The sequence below is a fragment of the Megalops cyprinoides genome, chromosome 6, assembly GCF_013368585.1.
Source record: "Megalops cyprinoides isolate fMegCyp1 chromosome 6, fMegCyp1.pri, whole genome shotgun sequence".
NCBI lineage: Eukaryota > Metazoa > Chordata > Actinopteri > Elopiformes > Megalopidae > Megalops > Megalops cyprinoides.
This window is the reverse complement of record NC_050588.1, coordinates 25,112,765-25,132,784: the sequence shown is the minus strand read 5'-3', so window position 1 is coordinate 25,132,784 and position 20,020 is coordinate 25,112,765. Positions and strand designations below refer to the sequence as shown.

General features: G+C 44.6%; 1 protein-coding gene across 1 annotated transcript in view; it reads left to right on the top strand.

The window, feature by feature from the left end:
* shq1 (SHQ1, H/ACA ribonucleoprotein assembly factor) overlaps positions 1 to 20,020 on the top strand; it is a 36,046-nt gene that overhangs the window by 13,535 nt on the left and 2,491 nt on the right. The window contains exons 8-11 of the mRNA XM_036531761.1: positions 927 to 1,084; positions 2,628 to 2,681; positions 5,067 to 5,190; positions 11,635 to 11,755. Of these exons, the coding sequence (XP_036387654.1) occupies positions 927 to 1,084; positions 2,628 to 2,681; positions 5,067 to 5,190; positions 11,635 to 11,755 (457 nt within the window). The remainder of the gene's footprint in view (positions 1 to 926; positions 1,085 to 2,627; positions 2,682 to 5,066; positions 5,191 to 11,634; positions 11,756 to 20,020) is intronic.

Sequence of the window (20,020 nt, the reverse complement as noted above, 5' to 3'; positions counted from 1 at the left end):
AGTCCTCGGCAGCACCAAGACTCAGCGCAGCCAAAAGGATCATTTGAAACTGCTGTGGCGGTGCGTGCCACTGATCCCAGACCTGCACCCCAGCGCCTCAGGGGTCCGTATCGGGGCAGCTCTCCCTTCCTCCGGGCCAAACGAGGGATCATTTTCAGCTGTTTCACAAGCTGCAGGAATGCTGCTGACTTTGCCTGGTCCCACTGCAGTTCAGCTTTGCTTTAAACACTCGAGAGGTGCTTGCTCTCATTAAGCTTTCATTTTCCCCGAGATTTGCGAGGTTTCTTATTTTAGATCAATAATGGCTGAGGAGTTTTGTTAGAGAAGTAATGCATGATGCTGTTTAAAAGGAAAAAAAAGCGAAAGCTTTGTGTGTGCGAGAGAGAGAAAGAAGCCGTTCCACATGAAGACACAAACAGCTTGATCTGTTGCTGCAGGGATGTTTGTGATTTCCCCTCATTTCTATCCTCCGCATCGGTCGTGTTTGGATCAGAGCCGTGATCGGTTCAGTCTTCAGTGCATTGATCAAGATTCGAAACATTCCACCATGTAGCGATTTAAATCATTCTGACTGAGCAGCTTCTCACCAAATGCCTTGACTTGCAGCTCTTTTACAGCAGTACTTTGAGCAGCTTTGATTCACAGATAATTGCTTGTTAAAGACTCGGTTGCTTCTGAGGGGAGAGTCTAGAGGCTGTTGAGCGTTGCCACACAAAAAAAGCAGCCCTCTCAAACCTGCCTGTCTCACAGCTGGTTTCCCTTTTTGAGATCCTTGTGATCTGATCCCAGCAGCAGCGATTAAGCCTTTTTAATGAGTTCAAAAACACTTTTTTCCCCTGAATATCATGAATTGGTTTGATTATGATGAAGAGAATCATGAGCATCATTACTGGCAATGAATCTGACCAGACTGCATTCTGTCCCAGCTGCCACTTTCACGGAGGAGGAGAAGGAACAGATGAGGAAGTTCACCAACAGATCCTACCTGCTGGACAGGAGGTCCCGCACCCACGTCTGGCTCAGCTTGTTGGACATCATCCTGGCGTACGCGTACGAAGTGCGCGCCACCGAGGGGGAGCACAACGTGAGTGGTGCCAGTAGGCATACGGGGGCAGGATTCCTTTATTTGTCATTTGGTACATAGCTGCGTATCTCACCGAATCTTTTAACTAGATCCTCGTTTTTATTGTTTCAAATACATTGCTCAAAGGCACAATGCATGCAGTCACTGTTCGAGCCCACACACTGTCCTCTGGCAATGAGTCGAGTTCGTCACCACCCAGCTGCCTGTGTCATTAAGAGTGAGGTTACTCCGTCTCCTCTTCTCTCACTATTAAGAATGGAATTTTCTCCTCTAAAGTGGCCAGGGGGTCAGCGGGTTCAGCTGTCTGGTTGTGGACACTGCCGTCATGCTGTTGAGGAAGATACCTCGCTTGAATAGTCCGAGTAAAAAGCCAAGCGTATGAAAGGTTAGGGAAAGTATTAGATGAAAGTAATGTTTTGTGTGGTAGATGAGGTTATCCGCTAAATTAAAAGGAATTGTAACTGTGGTCTGAAGCAGAGTCTAACTGCTCTGTGTACAAATATTTTGGACAGAAACCTCGGTTGAACATCTGTGAACGTGTTGTGATTAGGCTTGTACCGGTTCCAAAATTTTTGTACTGGATTACAGAGGCCAAATGTGGTTCTCAGTATTACTGGAGTTTTTTTTTTGTTAAGTCGTGCAAGTCATAATTATTACTTTAACTACAGTAAAAATACAAATAAATCACCATCAAACTGTTTCAGATTTATTAGATTTAGACATTTGTATCTAAACGTTAGATTATAGGTTTATTAGACTAACTGCTTCTGCCATTTATATCGGGAAATAAATTAATCATGAAATTAGCTGAACAGGCAGTTAAAGTCACAGCGGGAACAATACAAAAACAAGCGAAAAACAGTTATGGTTGCTTTGGCAGCTAAGGTTTGCCAGGGCAATTCAGTTCGCCAACATGTCTACTGAAACGGGTTTCAGGAGAGAACGCTGCAGTGTAAGGATATTCCTTGCTATGCTGAAACCTAAAAGGAACAGATCTGAAGGGGGAACCAAATCTGTTGCAACTGGTGTCCCGATATAAAAAATTGCAGTGTCCTCTTGGAACATTACCGTTTAGCGTTAGTGAATACCAATACAACCTTAGCTGTGGTGCCTCTTTGAGAGGCTGCAGTCATTCACCGTGTTTGTGTGGGATTTTCTGTTGTGCTCTGATGAGAGTTCTCGGTCTCTGGAAACAGAACTCTTCATCTTGAATGGACTAGAAGGTCATCACTTATTTTACACTCTTAGTAGGGATGTAGGATTTATGCACTGTTGAATGTTTTAACAAATGCAAAAGATCACTCTTATGGCCCTGATTGGGCTCTGTGGTCTTTGGTCCACGAACTATTCCCTGTTGCAGTTACTTAAGCATGAAGATTGTGTTTTAAAAAAAAGTGTAGGATGTTGATAAATGTTCGTGGGGAGTTTGGTGTATTTTAGGCATTAGATACCTTTCTGGTCTCGAGAGTGTGTGAGGTATTAGGCTTGTCTGAGGCTTTGGGGGCGCTGAGGTCTGTGCTGACTTTTCCGTGTGATTTTTCAGGTGGAATCCTCATGGAATATCAGGAAGCTGAGTGGAACACTCTGCTGGCTAGAGGTAGGGGGGAGAGGGGTCTCTCAGTGGGTGGGGCGGGTGGTGCTCCAAGTGGAACAGACATGCTATCAGAATGAAAGAGGGAAGGACTTACAAGTGCTGACTTTCCAGTGTTGTAGTGATGACTTTAAGCTGAACATCCAGCAGTTTGTCTAAGTCTTCAACATCTCAGCTGCTCACAGCCAGCATTGACTAACCTGGCAGGGAGTTACAACCGAACGGTCTGTTGGTGAGGGAGCCACGATCTGGGAGCTGCTGAGTCACAACACGTCCACAAGATCAAGACATCATCAGCTTCCATCTTCATGATAATTTCTGCACTACCGTTAGTGGCGGATCAGAAATGGCAGGTCGCCACATTCCAAGCACCAGATGGTTAGCTCTGACTGTCAGCGTCAGTGTGGGAAACATCTTGAGTGGACATGTCAACAATGGGACCCAGGTCCTTTTTTAGCAGTGAAATTTTAATATCAATTTCTCTGATGGGCACACGGAGCATTGTGTACATGTACAGAACAAGACTACAACATTACTGTGTAAATCCCTGGTGGTATGGCTGTGAGAGTCTAGCCTGGAGCATCTCCTTGTTACAAAAAACTGCTGGCAGCCTGTCTGTGTTTCTCAGCACCGGTGAAGCCCTGGGTCCTCTCTGGTTGCCATTCCCACAGGCCCAGGCTGATGTGAGAGTTTTGCAGCAGGGCAGCACACGTCATTGTGCTGCTCGTGTAACAAGAGCTTTTCTTTCGAGATGAGAACGTGACAGAGTGCGGCGCTGGCCAGAGCTGAGCCTCAGTGAACGTCTGTGGGATGAGCCGGCATGACGTCTGGCCTCTGGGGCTCAGGGGCCAGCGCACAGGCACGCGCTTGTCTGCGGGAGGAACGGGACAGAATTCCACAGCTCAGCGTCTGCAGCCCGGTGGCACAGACGTAAAGCTTGTATTGATTGCAGTGGTGGCCAGTCACAACACGCTGCTAACCCCTTATTGACCTTATTGAGCAACCCTGTCGATGACAAACCTTAATCAGCGTAATAAGGTACCTGTGTCATGTTCATTCACTGAAAAGCCAAAGCAACTGCTGCAAAAGAGATTAAGTCATTTTGGTAATAAGTGAATTTGGTCTTTGATGGGTTTCTTTTAGTGGATTGTGTATTTTACTTTATTGTTACAGCGTAGTCTTTCATGAGGGGCGGTTCTGTGCTGCCGTTTTTGTACTATAAATTATATGACCTGCACTTAGCAAATGAGTCTGTTTTAATGCTTGCATCTGATTTGGATACAGTTCATGGGATTGGAAATGGAGCATTCCCCACAACGTTTCATTGTGTGGGCCCCTATTGTGGTGATGGATTTTAGTCCTCTAGAAGTACAGCCTCTGAATGGAAGTGTCTCATCTAAACTGACCTCGGATCCCCCAGCTGCAGAGATGTGTAAGGTGAATTGGGAGGAGGGACGCTGGGGTGTGCCTTGCAGCGGTGACCCAGAACAGCTGTCAGCCTTCGTTTGACGCGCAGATGGATGGGAGAGGCGGTGCAACGGTCCCGGCTGGCTGATTCAGAGTCGATCGTGTGTTAAAGCCCAAGGTGGCCAAGGCAGGGCGCGAGCATGCTGTTCTCCTCTTCCACCCTGAGATCCGTGAGCTTGTAATCCCTCCTGCTGTCACAGTAAAAACTGACAATGGCGGGTAATTGGATATCGCTGTGTGAGTGGGAGGGGCAGACGCCCCCTTTCAGCAGTGAAGAGGAGGCCGGCGCTAATGACAACTGGCGCTGAGTGGAAAGATGCTGTTAGCGACGCCGTTGGAGGTCTCCAGTCAGTCTTGACAGACTGGCCCCGTCTCCTTTTACCTGCTGAGCCACACTAGCACTCACTCCCACTTAAACCGTCACTGCCTCCCCCCTTCACCTGCTACAGCTGAGACACATCTGTGAATCGAAAAGGAGGCAGACCATGAGAGCAGGAGGATCATGGGAAAGCTCGTAACATGCGAGTGATGATTAACTGACAAGTTTATCAGCTCCGGGGCTTTCTCAAGGCTGCCTTTGTGCCCCTGGAATTAACGTAGTGATTAAAGACCTCTGACAATTAAAACAGCAGTTGCAGGGGTGTTTAAGGGTTCCTCCAGTATTTTACCTCTATAAAAGGGAAGTTGTTCGTAGTAATTACTTTATAAATGACTGCAATTAGGGTCGGGGTATGCTGGCTTGCGCTTCGGTAAAGGAGAAAGGCAGCTGGTTGGCTGTAGCTTCAGCCGCACTACAGTCTCGTTTATGGGACTTCTCCAAAGGTGGCTGACTTCAAGCGGTTTCACACCCTGCTGATGCAATGATGTTTGCAGAGTTGTAGCGGAGGGGTAAATGTATGCCGCGTTCTGTGTTTTGTCTTTCAGACCTACAGCTCTGTCCAGGAGGTGCTTGTGTCTTTCGGAAGGAGGGTGCTGTGTTACCCGTTGCACAGACACTTCGGCCTCGTCACGGCAGCCATCAGGGATGCAGCGCGCATTTTCCGGGCAGGTCAGTGAAAGCCACTCATGGCCATCTGCCCCTCCAGGTTCACTCAGGGCCTCAGCATGACCTAAAAAAGACATCCCACAGCTCTCAGTGCAAAGAGCAGCAGTGGTAACCCTTCTCATACTGGCTGAATGCCAAACGTGGTTTTTGCCGTCTGGCCACAAAATTATCCCCTTATTTTATTGGTTAAATAAGTCACTGGTTCTCTAAAGCAACTGACGTGCGGTGAGCACTCCAGCGCAAAATGGCAGCTGCGCTTTGAGCAGGCAGCCTCTGTGTCTCATGCTTGCTAACTGCCTGGTGTCAAGAGCCGTAAGTAACGCTCGCTTCAGCATTCAGTCAGCCGGGTTCAAATGTTAACAAGTATGCGATTACTCGTTAATAAGGCTTGAGTTCACGACTTCATGCTTGATTCGCCCCCATCTTGTCTTTGCGCAAATAATGATCGTCTACTTTATCCTTAACAGCATGACAAAATATTGTAGCGTCGCACAGTTGGCAGAATGGAAATAAGGAAGAGAAAAGAAATGATGCATTACCATTTTCCTCTATGGTGCAGGTGCATGACTCAACATATGTAGGTGCTTAGATTGGCACATGCGGTCTAGTAGTGGCAGTGCTGTCTTATTGATTGTAACATTGCATTCTTCTCTTTTTGAATGATCTATTATTCATTATTTGGTCAGTACTGCGGGTCAGACGGTAATTAATGAGTAAGCAAATGCGTGCATACCCGCTAACCTCCTTACAGATGACACATCCCACAGCCACACACAGTGGTGTGCTACTGCAGTGGTTACACAGTCATTAGCTGCTCTTCCTTTAGATGATCCTGCCCACCTGACAGCCTGTGGAATTCAACGCTGAGGGCGAAATTCAAATTTATTTGTGTGGAAGGATAACCTGAGAGGCAGCGCTACCAAGTTATTTATTTTGATATTTAACTAGCTGATCATTTTTGTGTAATCTCCCCTCATATTCCAGAAAGCCATGGATGCCTACGTTTCTCTCTGTAAACGCATCGTAATATTCTTAAAATATTGCCTTGACCTCAAATCTGCTTCAGCATCATAACCAAGTTTCAAGTTTCAAATTTTCCTTCTCAATTCATGCTGTTTGTTAGAACATCTATTATGAAATTTGTCCTGTTAATTCCTGTATGACAAAACTTGACTTAACTTGTGCCTATATACAGATATCATAGTCATGCAACCTAAAGATATTTGAGATAAATCCGACATTCCCAAATCCATTTTGTGACGGAGTGCAGTCACTGCACTTGAGTATGCGCTCTGACTGCCATACCAACGAGCCTGGCTCTTTGGCGTTGCAGTCAAAGTCGCATGGTTGGTACCCTGTAGACCCAGGTTCGAGGCCGGGTGGGGTGACTGCTCTCGCCCTTCACTACATTTGATGTCAGAAGTGTGATGGCTTGCCGTGAGGCCATCAGAGGCGTGCCCAGTGTGTGAGCTGTATGAAGGACCCCCAAGTTAGGCTGACCCTGGTGTGAGGGACTCCAGAGATGGGTGAAGCACGGTGTGAGGGACCCCAGAGATGGGTGAAGCACTAGTGAGTGGGGCATCCTGGGATGGGAGAAGTACAGCAGGGGAATGCGTGAGGGACGCCTCGGTGCGTGAAGTGCATGGGCGCGCTTCCCGAAGGAGACGGCAGTGTGGCGGTTGAGTATGCGCTCTGACGGCCACACCAACGAGCCTGGCTCTTTGGCGTCGCAGTCAAAGTCGCATGGTTGGTACCCCATAGACCTGGGTTCGAGGCTGGGTGGGGTGACTGCTCTCGCCCCCTTCGCGTTCTGCATGCAACCAATTTGGCTTTTGTGATTTCATCGTGATTTGATCTGATTTTCCGTCTCTCAGTACAGAACTTCTGTCCCTGACTCAAAAAGCCTTTAAAGCAGGAAGACAATTTGTATTTGTGAAGGGGTGTAATCTTAAAATGTAAGATTAACATGTAATCTTTAAATGTAAGATTAACAGTAAGGGGAAGGTCCTGCTCTGTAAATACATTTATGATGTGTTTGGTAACACTGTCCTGCTCATATACATTTACCACATGTAAATGTCCTCAAATGAAAGACTGTGAAGTCCAGGATCAGCATGTGTGAGTTTCATTAGGTGTCAAGCCTAAGAACAATTTAGTAGGAAGCTGAGAGAGTCCATTGGAATGTAGATGAGAGCACCACTGACTTCCCTACAACTGACCATTTAAAGTGATTGTACAATTCTACAAAAAGTCAGTATATATTTGGAAATGAATCCCAGTGACAAGGAAAAGTTTGATGTGCAAAGCACATACCGTCAGTAGTCCTTCCAAGACTGACTTGTAAAGGCTTTGTGTGCCCAGTCGTTTTCTGATGGTACCTTCAGAAAACCTTCACACCGTTAAGAAGTATCAATAGTACATGTACAGCTTTTTGCTGTGAATACGCTGTGGAACTGCAGCAGGTAAATATGCAACCCAGGCCCAAAGGGAAGAGCAAAAACTTGTTTATTCAGATTTGCAATGCCTAAATCACAATTCTGCAAAAATTTGTATTTCCAGTGTTTACAATAGACTTAACAAGCATTATTAATGAGGCCCTCCACTTAATTGAGCATAGCAACGCAGAATGACACTGAATGTGAGTTTCTGAAGAAAGTCTTCTGTAATTAATTTGCCCAAAAAAAGTAAACACTAAAAAAAGTAAACTCATGCATGCCCTAATTTGAAGGGCTTCATTTAAACAGTCATGAAAGCAAATATTCCTGGATATTAGGGAAACAAACCTACAAACCTATTAATACACCCAGTGCAGGTTAAAGCCTTCAAGGAAATGTTATCCAGGAGTAAATATTTGAACAGCGCTCTGGCAGCTTGTCAGTTATTTTCAAGGAGCTCTGTCAGTCTGCTATTAAGTGGCCTGCGCCAGTGGGCCAGCGGGATGGAGAGAGCAGGGGCTCGTGGGTATGAGGGAGGAGCATTTTACTGTACAGCTCCTGTTACATCACACTGCTTGAGGACTCAGTGTAACCTGCATGCAGCTTCCAGCACATCGAGCTGAGTGCAGAACAGGAAGCAGACATTTTAAGGGATGCAGCTTTCCTCTCTGCTGAATGAAGTAGCCAATAGTGTTTTGCTCTTTCAGGCTCTCTACTTTTTGTCTGTAGTACTTTGGTAGCAGTCTCATGCAGTGAAAGGCTTACTTTGATTCAGTAGAGATCTGTGAACTCCAGCAGCATAAAGTGCAAATATATTTTGTTTCCTGTTATACAGCTTTGTGCCGTCTTGTCTCTGATGATCTCTCATAGTGTGCGTTTTAGCTGAAATTCCAATGGAGGGTTAAGGTTTGTATTTTGTTGTGTATTTACCCAGTGAGGGCCATATTGGTCAGGCCAGCTGGTAGAAGCAAGTGTGAAGATGTAGCGTGTTCTTGCGAGCTTGGCTGCCGAAGAGCGTCTCACGGTTCGGCTGGCAGTCGCAGAGACAGTCTGTTTCATATTGGCCCCGAAAGAACTGAGCACTGTGTTACTGCTGCCAACTGCACGCCGGGGCCTAGGTAAAGAGTTACACTGGTATCTCTGGACAGACAGCCAGCTGCACATGGTGTCCACTAAGGCACATGGCTTCAGTAGGTCTGTTCGTCTGGTGGGGGCGCCGCCACTGCTTCTGTGCACCGTGTTAGGGATTTTTAAGATGGAAATTACAGGATCGCTATGCGTATCTTTTTTTTGTTGCGAAATGGTATCTGCGTCAGTGAGTGCAGTCGGGTAATTAGCATGTGATGGATGTGAGCGGCTGGGGCACGCTCACATCCGCCGCGCTCCCCTCGTGCAGTCCAATCCTGCTCCGCTATGTCTGCCTCTGCTCTCCAGGGCCCCCCCCCCCCCCCCCCCGGGCTCCCCAACACATGATTAACTGGCTCAACTTGTCATCAAAGCAAGAAAAACAGACGGCAGCAGAAATCACAGTCGCTGCAAACTCCCAGCTCTCCAGGCTGGTGATGAAACAAAAACCCTCTCGTTATTGCTCTCGGGGGAGAAAGAGAAAGAAAGAGAGAGAGAGACAGAGAAAAGCGAAACCTTCAGGGAAGGGGAGAGGAGTTTGGATTTCTGGACTCCTGCTGTAGGTCCTGGGGCTGGAAGCTGAGTGCTCAGGGCTTGCTGCGAGTGCTCTGTTTAAATGGGAACCAAATGTTTGTGTAAGGCTTTCCTTAGCGAGAGTGCAGTGTTTATTTTGAAAGGACTGGAATGCCTCCATCCACCGCCAGCTAATTCTGTGGGCGGAGGAGAATTGTCTCCCATCCCTCTCTGGAGCATCCCAGCCAACCACTTTGCAGCAAAGCACTGTTTTTAAGCCATGTTTGGGAGAGGGAACAATGTGGTGTCACTGTAAGTGATGCCTTGGACTTGGCATCCCCTATTTTTATTTGCCCATATTTAGGCGCAGGTCTAGATGCATAAAGTAGACACTTAAATATGACCAAAGAGTGGATCCTTGTTCATGTGGTTGAGTGCTGGAACAGAAACACACCACTCCTATCCACCAGCCCTAAAATGAGGGTGTAAATGCATGCATTTCATACTGGACTGTTTGGAAAGCTTTTCGTGATGAGCTGATCAGTCAGTCTGTTTTGAATGCTTCGCAGAGGACAGACGCAAAGGAAATCATTCTGTTTTTTCCATTGCCGAACTTTCCATTGTCATTACGATGTGAAATACTTGTTTTGTTCTCATTGTTAAGCAGGCGCTTACAGACAGGGTGTTGACCTGAATCATGGCTTTTGCCTTTTGCTCTGGCTTGAAGGAAGGATGTGAAACAATGAGATGACGCCAAGTGGCGGTTGCTGTAACTGCCATTTTGCTGGTCTTAAGAGCAGCAGACCTACTCTTGACATTCATGAGTGAGTCAGTAGCCACCAGACAAGCATGGACTCAGCCCTGGTACGAAAACTCAGGCTTTGTCAGCATTTCTGAGGAAAATGATTGAGACCTGCTCAGTGTTGTCACTGTGGTTACCTGAGGCACAGTCAACAAATCCCCTTGTTATGAGGTTGATCCCTTAGACAGGGATTCTGAACAGCGTACAGTTAAAATACAGATAAAATATGTCCCGCTGTCCTGTAAGGTGTCAGTTTGATTTTAATCCTTGAACAGGTTTGTGTTTTCAGAGAATAGAACGTATTAAGATACAAATGACTAGTACTCTGATATGATGTTTTTTAATTTTGTCGAGGCTTTCAGGCTTTTGAATTCTTGACATTTGTAAACTTCACATTGTTTCAGTATATCCAGATAAATTTCTCCTCAGGTTATTCTGTTCTCATTTTTCCTCAGTGTACACTCTGTCCCTAAATCAGTTTCAGTTCTTTTGTCTTTTGTTCTTTTTGTCAGTATCCATGTTCTTTATGTTAAGCAATATGGGAACAGCTGCACTACATCCAGGGACATTCCATATATGATTGGATCTTGGTATTTGCGGTTCAGGACCAAATCAGAGCTGTGATATTAACATGTATTTCTAGGGCAATCCTCTTATCAGTAAAAACTCCACACAAAAATCTCAACTTTCCAGACAAAAATCTTGAAATTTACTTTCTGTCAAAGTCTTTTATCAGCTGTAAAGATGTCAGATGCACATTCCACTGAGGAGCAGGTTTCATAAATGTTCTGCTGACATGGGTTGGTCTGCCCTTTATTTTCATATTCATGTTGTGTAGAGATTCATGAATTTTCTATTTTGTCTCTCTTGAGTACTGAAGAATGAAAGGAAAGTTAATGTTTTTAATGTGGCACCTTTTCAAAATGCCCTTGTTAGGAAATCATGAGGCAGGTGCATATGTCAAAACTGAGCAAAAACCTAGACAGTCAGAAACTAGGAATGATACATTGGAGCCTCACTCTACATGGGCTGTAACCTGATGTTATCCTGAATGGTTTCAGTCAGTGCTTTTGTATTGGTTGTTTCTCCACTTAAAGACCAGCAAAGGTATATGTTATCCTGAATGGTTTCAGTCAGTGCTTTTGTATTGGTTGTTTCTCCACTTAAAGACCAGCAAGGGTATATGCAGTACTAGAAGATGATTTACTAAAATTATTTTTCAATCAATTTCTAAACAATTACAATACCTTTGCTAAAAAAAAAAAAAACACTGTTTTAGGCCAAGTTTGCCTGCTTTATTCACAATAATTAAATTCTCTGGCTGGCAATAAAGCCAACTTGGAGAAGGACCAGATTGTCCTTGGCGCTCTTTTAATTGAATACTTTGCCCTAAATGACACTACCACCGTTGCCTATAGAAAGCCATACAGTGTTAATTATCTCTGCTATATCTGGATATTCGTATAATGACAAATAAAACCATCTGAGAGTATTTGATGTTAAAAGCTGCATTATGAACTGAAGGTGTTGTTTGCTGTTCCTGTTTTGATTATTTGTTTTTTCCATTCCCAGGGAAGGCCTGTGTCCTGAAGTGCCTTTTAGATATTCACAAAATCTTCAGGGAGAATGACCCTGCCTACATCCTGAATGACCTCTACATTACTGACTACTGTGTGTGGATCCAGAGGGTCAAGTAAGTCTCCCTGTCTTGCTATCCATCTTTACTCAGGAACTATGAAATATGCCTATGATGCAGCACTCCTGCACAGTGGTGGGGACTAATTGGAAGTGATTTGTCAGTGTCAGTGAAAGACCCACAACATGGGGCTTAGCCCTTCTCAGATACACTCCTACTGTACCCATTCTCCTGTGGTGAAGCCATTGACAGAAAATCCACTAACTCGGTGTGTTATAGAAGAGTTGCATTGACTTAGAGACTTAAGGGTTTATCCTGTCGAAAACCTCTTTGTTCATGGCATGGTGTCTAATACCCTACTTCCAGCCCACAATCCTGGTGTGTGTATTTGTACAGAACGGTTCTTTCTTACGGTACTGCTAGAAAACTAGAAAAAGTGCTCTGTTTAATTTCAGCATAAATGTTCTTGCATCCATGCCTCTGTCCTCACCCATGTCCATATTTTATAATCACTTGCATGTTTAAAAAGGGAGCTTGCAAGCGCATAATTCAGTAATGAGGTATGCTCTCCTCTTGGCTGGGCTTCAGCTGAGTTTTGTGTCGGTCTGTAAAAAGTTGGGCAGAAAAATGTGAGCCTGATGTTGTAGGCCGCAGGCCCAGAGGCAGACGCGATAAAAGCACTGCTGGGATTTGATGGAGATTTTTTTTTTCTTTTCCTTTTTTCCCCTTGCTGGCAAATTCAGGTTCTCTGGATAGAATTTGCCTCAACGGTCAATTAATAAAACATATATAAAAATCAATGGCTGAGATCTGAATTTTAAGTTTGTTCTCGGTGATAGAGGGAAGGGAAAGTACAGGCTGTGCTTTGTCCGAACTGCACATTGCAGTAACCCTGTCAACGGCTTTGAAGACTCCATCAGCCTCACCTTAGACGGAGTCAAGGAGATGAAAGGCATCTGAGTTTGCCTGCTTTCCTGTCTACTTTTCCTGAACATTATGGCTAAATGTCAGCTTGACCTGCAGTTCTCACTTGCACCCCACACCACATTGACCCGTGAATGAATTGTTCTGACTACCCACTGTTTTGACTTGTGCTTGCATCATCCCAGCTCCCAATTTTTTTGAAGGTCGTAATGAAGTCAAAGCAAATGTTTCATACAGCGTGTTTTCAAATTCCTGCATGGACCATCCTTCCACCCACTGTGGAATGTTGGGAGAACACTGCAGTTTTTTTTCTTTTTTATCAAACTGTTGTTATTGTTTTCCATTACATTTATATATTGTAAATCAATATTAGGTTGAGCTTGAAATACAAATGTTGTTAAACCTTAAATTTGTAGCAAACACTTGAATTTTTTCAACTGTCCACCAATGTAGAGAAAGCTAACAAAGTTGGACAGTCCTGTGTGTTCTTCAGATGTGTTAAAACAGGAAAGCGATTTACACTCTGTCACAGAGACAGCCATGTTTTAGGAGGTCCCAGAATCCCTTGCTTCTGTGATGTCACTCATGGGACACATTCAGGAAGTACTGCATGCTGTGCTGTAGGTTATTTCCCAGTTCATAGCTATAACTTCGTTCATGGGTGTCTTAGAAAACAAATTTTGTTTCCATTTGTCGTATTCAGGAAGCATTACTGAAATTTTCCTAAAATATATTTTTACTAGAGATGCGGCTGGGGAGTAATTGATAGCTCACGCAAGTAGGTTATTATCTTTCTCTGCACAGGTCTCTTGTGTCCACAGATCACATCAGAGTCACAGCCCTTTCCTTTTGGGTGTTTGCTTGGGTTTTGTGGGTTTTCTTATGTAAAGTAATGCTCTGTTTCAAGGTGATATTTGTGCCTAACCTATGGTACCCTGTGTGGTGCAAAATAGAATTCACAACCTTCTGGCCACTATCCTGTCCTATTCTGAGGAAAGTAGTATAATATAAGGTTGTAATAACAATTTATCAGTTTATTTTGTGCTGTGGCTTAAGCTTCAACTTTAGTTGTTTAAAAAAATCCCCAAAAATCATTCAGGACTTTGTTGCTTTGACAGGCCCACGATAAGAAACTTGGTTTGTTCTGGCAGTCTGTTCTGTTTTTTTTTTTTTCCTGACTGCTCCAATGACAGCATGTGTGCATGTTGCTCCTGTCACTGTTCGATATTCCCTCCAGAGAGAGTTTTTTTTTTCTTTCAAGCTGAGTAAGCTGTCCATGTCGGGTTCACTGCGGTTAGACAAAATGTAAGCTCCGTGCTCCGAGATCCCTGTGTGCGTCTTGCATGGCCTGCCTGTCAGCGTGCAAATGTGATCAGTCCCTCATGATGGGCACTGGGATTAAGAGATGTTTGCTTGCCAGATGATAGAGCGTCTCCCAGCTGTCCTCCTGGCATTTATGCTCCTGAAGTTCCCTTGTCTGCTGAGACACGGCTCTTGAATTTATGGCGTCGTAAAGACTTCGGCATGATTTAGGCCAAAGCATGGGCCCCTTCAGAGAAATATCCAGTGAATCGGCTGTAAGGCACTTTTTAAAAAACGATTTAAAAAAAAAAAAAGACAGGAAAAGTATGTGTTAGTTGAAATGTTAAAAAATGCTGTGTCATAGCATGTCATCTCAATGTTAGGAGAGCAGCAGAACTGCCCAGTAAGGCAACAGACTGCTGCACATGCCTCTCTTTGAACAAGCATCACCTGGCCAGAGTCACCATGGCTAGTTCACATAAATCGGGCAACTGACTTATTTTCTGTCTTATTTTGTCACACAATCCGGGAAGCTGCTGTCCCTCTGTTGTTAATTATGAGCTTTTTGCCACAATGTCATCTTATAAGATGGGAATGTTGTGCTAAAGCTGCATGTTGGTCATGCAACACACACGGTTCATTTACGAAAAACTTTTAAAAGCATTGCTGCTGCTGTATGATGAGACTCGTGTGCAACAGCTTTGAAATTCCCCTTGTGGCGCGGCACTTCAGTGGTGCCTACCAAATAAAATTGGAAAACTGAATTTTTGAAGAGTGCCATGGGATTTATTTAAGATCTATTTTTAACTTCTAATGTGAAAGAGGGCCTCTCACACAGCCTTTTATTATCCCTCTCCCAACATTTCAATCAGCCTCCTGCTTTTCCTGCATTCATGAGCTGGACCAGTCCTGTCCTTATCTTCACCCACTCGACAATAGGCACCAAACGGCTGAAAATTACTTACAATGTAGCCAATTTAAATAACAGCATAGTGTCTTTCATCCTAAACATTTTCATTCTTGTTATCAAGCTTAGAACAGTATGCAATATTGTAAATTATGATGTTCAGTCATATTTACTTGCTCTTGGAGATAATTGACTGGAAAATATAAGTTTTGAAGTAGTTTATTTATAGTTATATTTTCAGAAGGCAGTCCAAATAGAACCATATTTATTCATGAGTTTCATGAGTAAAAGTTGTTGGAAAATTTCAAACATATAACGGAATGAAGATACACAACTCACTTTCTCATAAATAATATTTATAATACAGTATAAAGTGTAAAGTAGGCTATTTGGTTGATGGTGTTTCAGATTTTAAAAAAAGCATTGACCTACAGATTGTTGGGGCATCGTAACAATACTTAAATTAATTGATGATCATCAAGCAGTTCCTTAATTTTCAGTCACCATGTCAACATATTGCATTACAGTGTTGGTAGTGTTTCTTACAATGCTGTGACAGGGTTAGAAAAGTCCACAAAATTTTCTATAACATATAATGTTCTATACGACATTGGCATCATCAGAACTCTGGTCATTTCTTCATTGTCTGGCAGTGCCAGCAGCTGTGTGAAAATTATCCTCCGGATGCTGCAGGGTGGCGTCTACTTCCTCAAATGCCTGACATCTAGAGAGCAAATCAGTCCCTTTTCAAGAAGTGCCCATAAAAGCAGTGTGCCAATCAGAGATACTGACACGCAAGGTTCAGTACAAGATCACAGTAATGTCTTGATGAAAAACATCAATGCATCTAGTGCTGTTGTTTCCCATAGTGACAGCCCTGAAGTCTTTCTATGATGCCTTCTGTTCCAGGTTTACAGTAATGTTTTCATCTGTGTTTGAAACACAAACATATTTAATCTAAATTGCTCATTTACACAAGGACCTGTTCAATTATTTGCAGTGTTGTTTCAAATGGCATGGAAAAAAAAGATAGGCAAGAGATTCTCAAACAGAACAAATCCAGCTGAATTTGAAAGGCAGAGAGGAGACCATCAGGATCATTTTATATCAGTTGCTGTCAAAATTTCTGTTCCATTGACCCAATGACCCTCCACTCTGCAATTCACGTGCCTGTCTGATTTCAAAAGCTTTTTTTAAAACTATCTGTGGAGACAAAATCCCCTGCAGTGTTGCCAGATTGCCAAGACGTTACGTGCTTTTCATATTCACTCGTTTTTTTTTATCCTCAATCAAAAAACTTGGAATGAATCCAGTGTACACTTCCCTCATCCAGAGCAACAAAGCAGATAAGATCTCAGTCTGATACTGTACCACAGTAAAGTAGCAGGGCTAGAACATTTCCAATGATCTCTTTCTTCTATTCCTTTTCAACAGTTCTCATTTATTGTCATCTCCACTTTAGTAATGGTCAGTTGAATTCCATTCTAAACCCATGGCAACTCATGAGTGAATTAAGCTGGGTTTAGTATGGGAGGATGAGGGTATTGAGGTGGCCTGCCTGCCATTCAGGATCGCTGTGTTGTCTGTCCGACGGTGCTTAGTGGAGTGTTTGCCAGATCTCCAGATGACCCCAGGGGACACAGACTCTCCCGAGGGAGTACCCCCAGGGTGGTGAGGTCAGAGGTTAAATAAAGCTTTATAGTCGGTCACCTTGGGAGCGGACTTCATTGTCATCACGCACTTAACCGCAAAGAAACTGCTGTGGGAAAATTAGTTGCATATTAATAACATTAATAGTGTTAAGGCTTAAGGGATTGGCAGGAAAAATTCAAGTACTTGAAAGGAATGAGAGCACATTGTTTACTGACATACTTGTTGGTTCTATTCTCATATTTTATGAATTTCTTAAACATTGTTCTTGGTGTCTTGTTCTGAGATTAAAGAGCTTTTTACAGTTGTGTGGTACTTGGCAGTGATAGCAGTTTTCAAAAATGAATTGGGGTAAGCTGAAATGAATTCATCATTATTATGCAGTCTTACTTATCACAGATTTGTACGTTACAAACGTTCCTTCTTTTCATTATTAAGGGGTATTAAAATAGGTGTCATTAAACCTTTGAACACAGTAGTAATCAGTTAACAGAACATTTTTTAAGAAGATAAGCACTGAGTATAGAGGGAGACATGGTGTACTTGTCTTAGTGTTTCTTGAATGCAAAATCCTTAATAATCACTTTTGCCATGTTTTAGACAATCAGGCATACATTTTTAAATAAGCAACCATTAAAAGAGAACTTTGTGTGCAGTACTTTACAGTACATACTTTACAGGAATTTACAGCAATAAATGAACACAGTATCTCAGAGGTAATAAAGACTCACTCCATGAAAAAATGATTTGAAGTAGAGAAACTGCAGCTAGCCTCTCAGGTGGAGTGATGGTGACACACAGACAGTTCCCTGGGTGAAAGTTGCCAGTGATTAACAGACTCCTGCCGCCCTGCTGATCCTGTTCCTCACTCAGCGCAGTCTGGGCGTCTGGAGACATGCTCTGAGGAGGCTGCTGAATCATGCCTGATACAGAGAGGCAGGAGACCTCTCTGTGTGTGCTGAACTTCCACAGCAGAGATGGGGGGGGGTGCGTCTGTGTGTGGTGCCTACAGCACAGAAACGGTGTGTGTGTTTGTGCTGTACCTACAAAATCAGGAGCTGTGTCTCAGTCTGCTGTATCCACAGAGGATCCAGGTGTCCCGCAGTGCTGAACAAAGTGAAATCGCTTTCATGGATGACTCGGATAACTACTACAGATTTAGTCCCAGCGTGACACTCTGCGTTTGTGTACTTGTTAGTTCCCTGCTATCGCAGCCCCCTCCCCCCACCTCTCCCCACCCGCTCTGAGTTTCCTTCCCACAGCCACAGTGGTGTGTGGGGGCTGGGCACACCTCCACATACCCCCTCTCTTCATCCTCCTGATTCAGCTCCATGACCTACTTCTCGGCTCCTTTTGTTGAGTGTGTTTCTCTGAAGCACTCGGAGAGTGGTCGTGTTGTGTCGCCTAATAAGGGGCTGGCAGGGGCGCCGTCGTAGGGGACCCGCGTGGATGTTTTGCTCTGGCCCACAGGACACCTGTCCCACCCTGCTTACAAACAGAGGCACTGAAAAAGTTACAAAGCTAGCCTAGCAGGCCACTTCGGCTGGGTTGAAACGGTGGAGTGGGGTGCGGTCAGGGGTCGACCTGCATGTCTAAAACGCCTGTGGGCAGTGGCTGCTGGGAAGGCCCAGCCGGGGAGAGAGAACGGCTGTGTTGTCATTTCATATGCCTTGTTGGGCACTTCCTCTCTAGTGGTACATGCAATGTAGTGCAACACAGACCTTCACAGCCATTCAAATCAGGAAGCCAGCAGGGTGAAGTACATCAGCCGCAGCGCCTTGTTCTTCTTCAGCAGTGCTGCGCTATTGCACACTGTGCTAACATGCTGGCACCCGCCACATGTTTCTGTACTTATTCCCATTAATGGAACTTCTGTACAGCAGGGTAGAATCAGCCAAGCAGGCAGGTGATTGGCAGGCAGAGACCAGCCAATCAGCAACCAGAGATTAGAGCTCATTAAACATGAACCACTGCAATCATCAAAGACAAAGAAGGCATTCAAATGTCAAATGTGGTGCCCTTTTTGTCCGTTTAATGTTATGATACTGAACATATGATACTGACTTGAGGACATTTTGATTTTGAAAAGGAGCACTTGATTGACAGTCTGTTATTTGACTGGTTAATAATGCATTTATTGAATCTGTGAAGTCATTTTATGTTAGGCCAATGCGATAGCATGTAGTATGAATGTGTATCTGTTACAGCACAGGAAAGTGCCTCCTTTTGACTCTATAAGATGAAATTTCTCCATTATCCCGCATTAATACATTTTATTAGATTGACTTGTGCATCTAAGAAATTGAGAGGAATGGAAAAACTCTGAGGTGGAACCTGATACAGTGTGTGTGGGTGGGGGGGAGAGAGGCATTCTGCCTCATTATTCACTGAAATTGGTTCAGATTTTTGCTTGAAGATGAAAGGAATAAGCGGTCAATCTGCCAACCAAGTTCACACAAGTGTCGCCACCTCCTCCCCACCCAAAGGTTTTTTTCCTGGCAGATTCGGGATGTTTTCCGTTTCGGCATAGCAGATGGAAGCATCTTTTTCATGGCCCTTTTATTTTTTTTTCCCCCTCGACCTTGAGCGCCCCCTCCTCCGTGGTTAATTAAGGCGAAGCCGCAGCGGCCGTGTCGCGATGACTGAATTGTGCACAACACCATCCTCCGCCCGGAAGGAGCCTTTGTTTTTTCACCACAAACAGGGATTCTCCCGCCACAGCAGAGGGGTGGGGGGGGTGGGGGGGGAGATGTGAGAGCGAGCATGGCGGCGGCGGCGGCGGCGGCGGCGGCGAAGCGGCGCTAACTCAATAATGACTTCCCACAGGGAGAGGGAAGACAGAGGGCTTTGAAGTGGCATTTTCTCCCGGAGGTCGTCAGACGCGAGCTCCGGGAAGCTCGGAGCGGAGCATAGAGGGGCGAACCCGCCTCTCATCTGTGCAGAAATCGGCTGGGCTTCGTGTGGCACAGTTCTGCGTGCGTGTTTGCACCGTGCTGTGTGCATGGGGGCATTTCAGGTACCTGGCACTCATGCGGGAGGTTTCGTGTAATTTTTTGGGTTGAGCACCGTGGGGGTTGTGAGTTTTATGTGGAGTAGTCTGGGGCAGTGTGCATTTTATCCTTTTACTCAGGTTACCGGGAGTGGGAGTGTGGACAGACCACAGTATTGTGTTCACTGCAGAAATCACAGCCTTATCACCATGGTGTGGTGGATACTCCAAATAAGATGGATTTGTCTGAGGAGGAAACCAAAGGAAACAGGATAATTTGCTGATTAATGTTGTTCTCCACAGGGTCGTTTTGGGGAAGTGATTCAAGCTTTCCTCTCTGGGTTTTATGGTGTGATCAAACCCATGGGGAGATTTTGAGACAATACACACACACACACACACACACACAGAAAGAAACAGAGAAAGAAAAAGAGAGACCCTGAGCTTTTCCAGGTGTGCATCATCTGGTTGTCATAGCGATGTAGATTTTAAAATAAAGGTGCGGGAATCTCCTCCCTTCAAGAACAGAGACACTGTTATTTCCTGATTT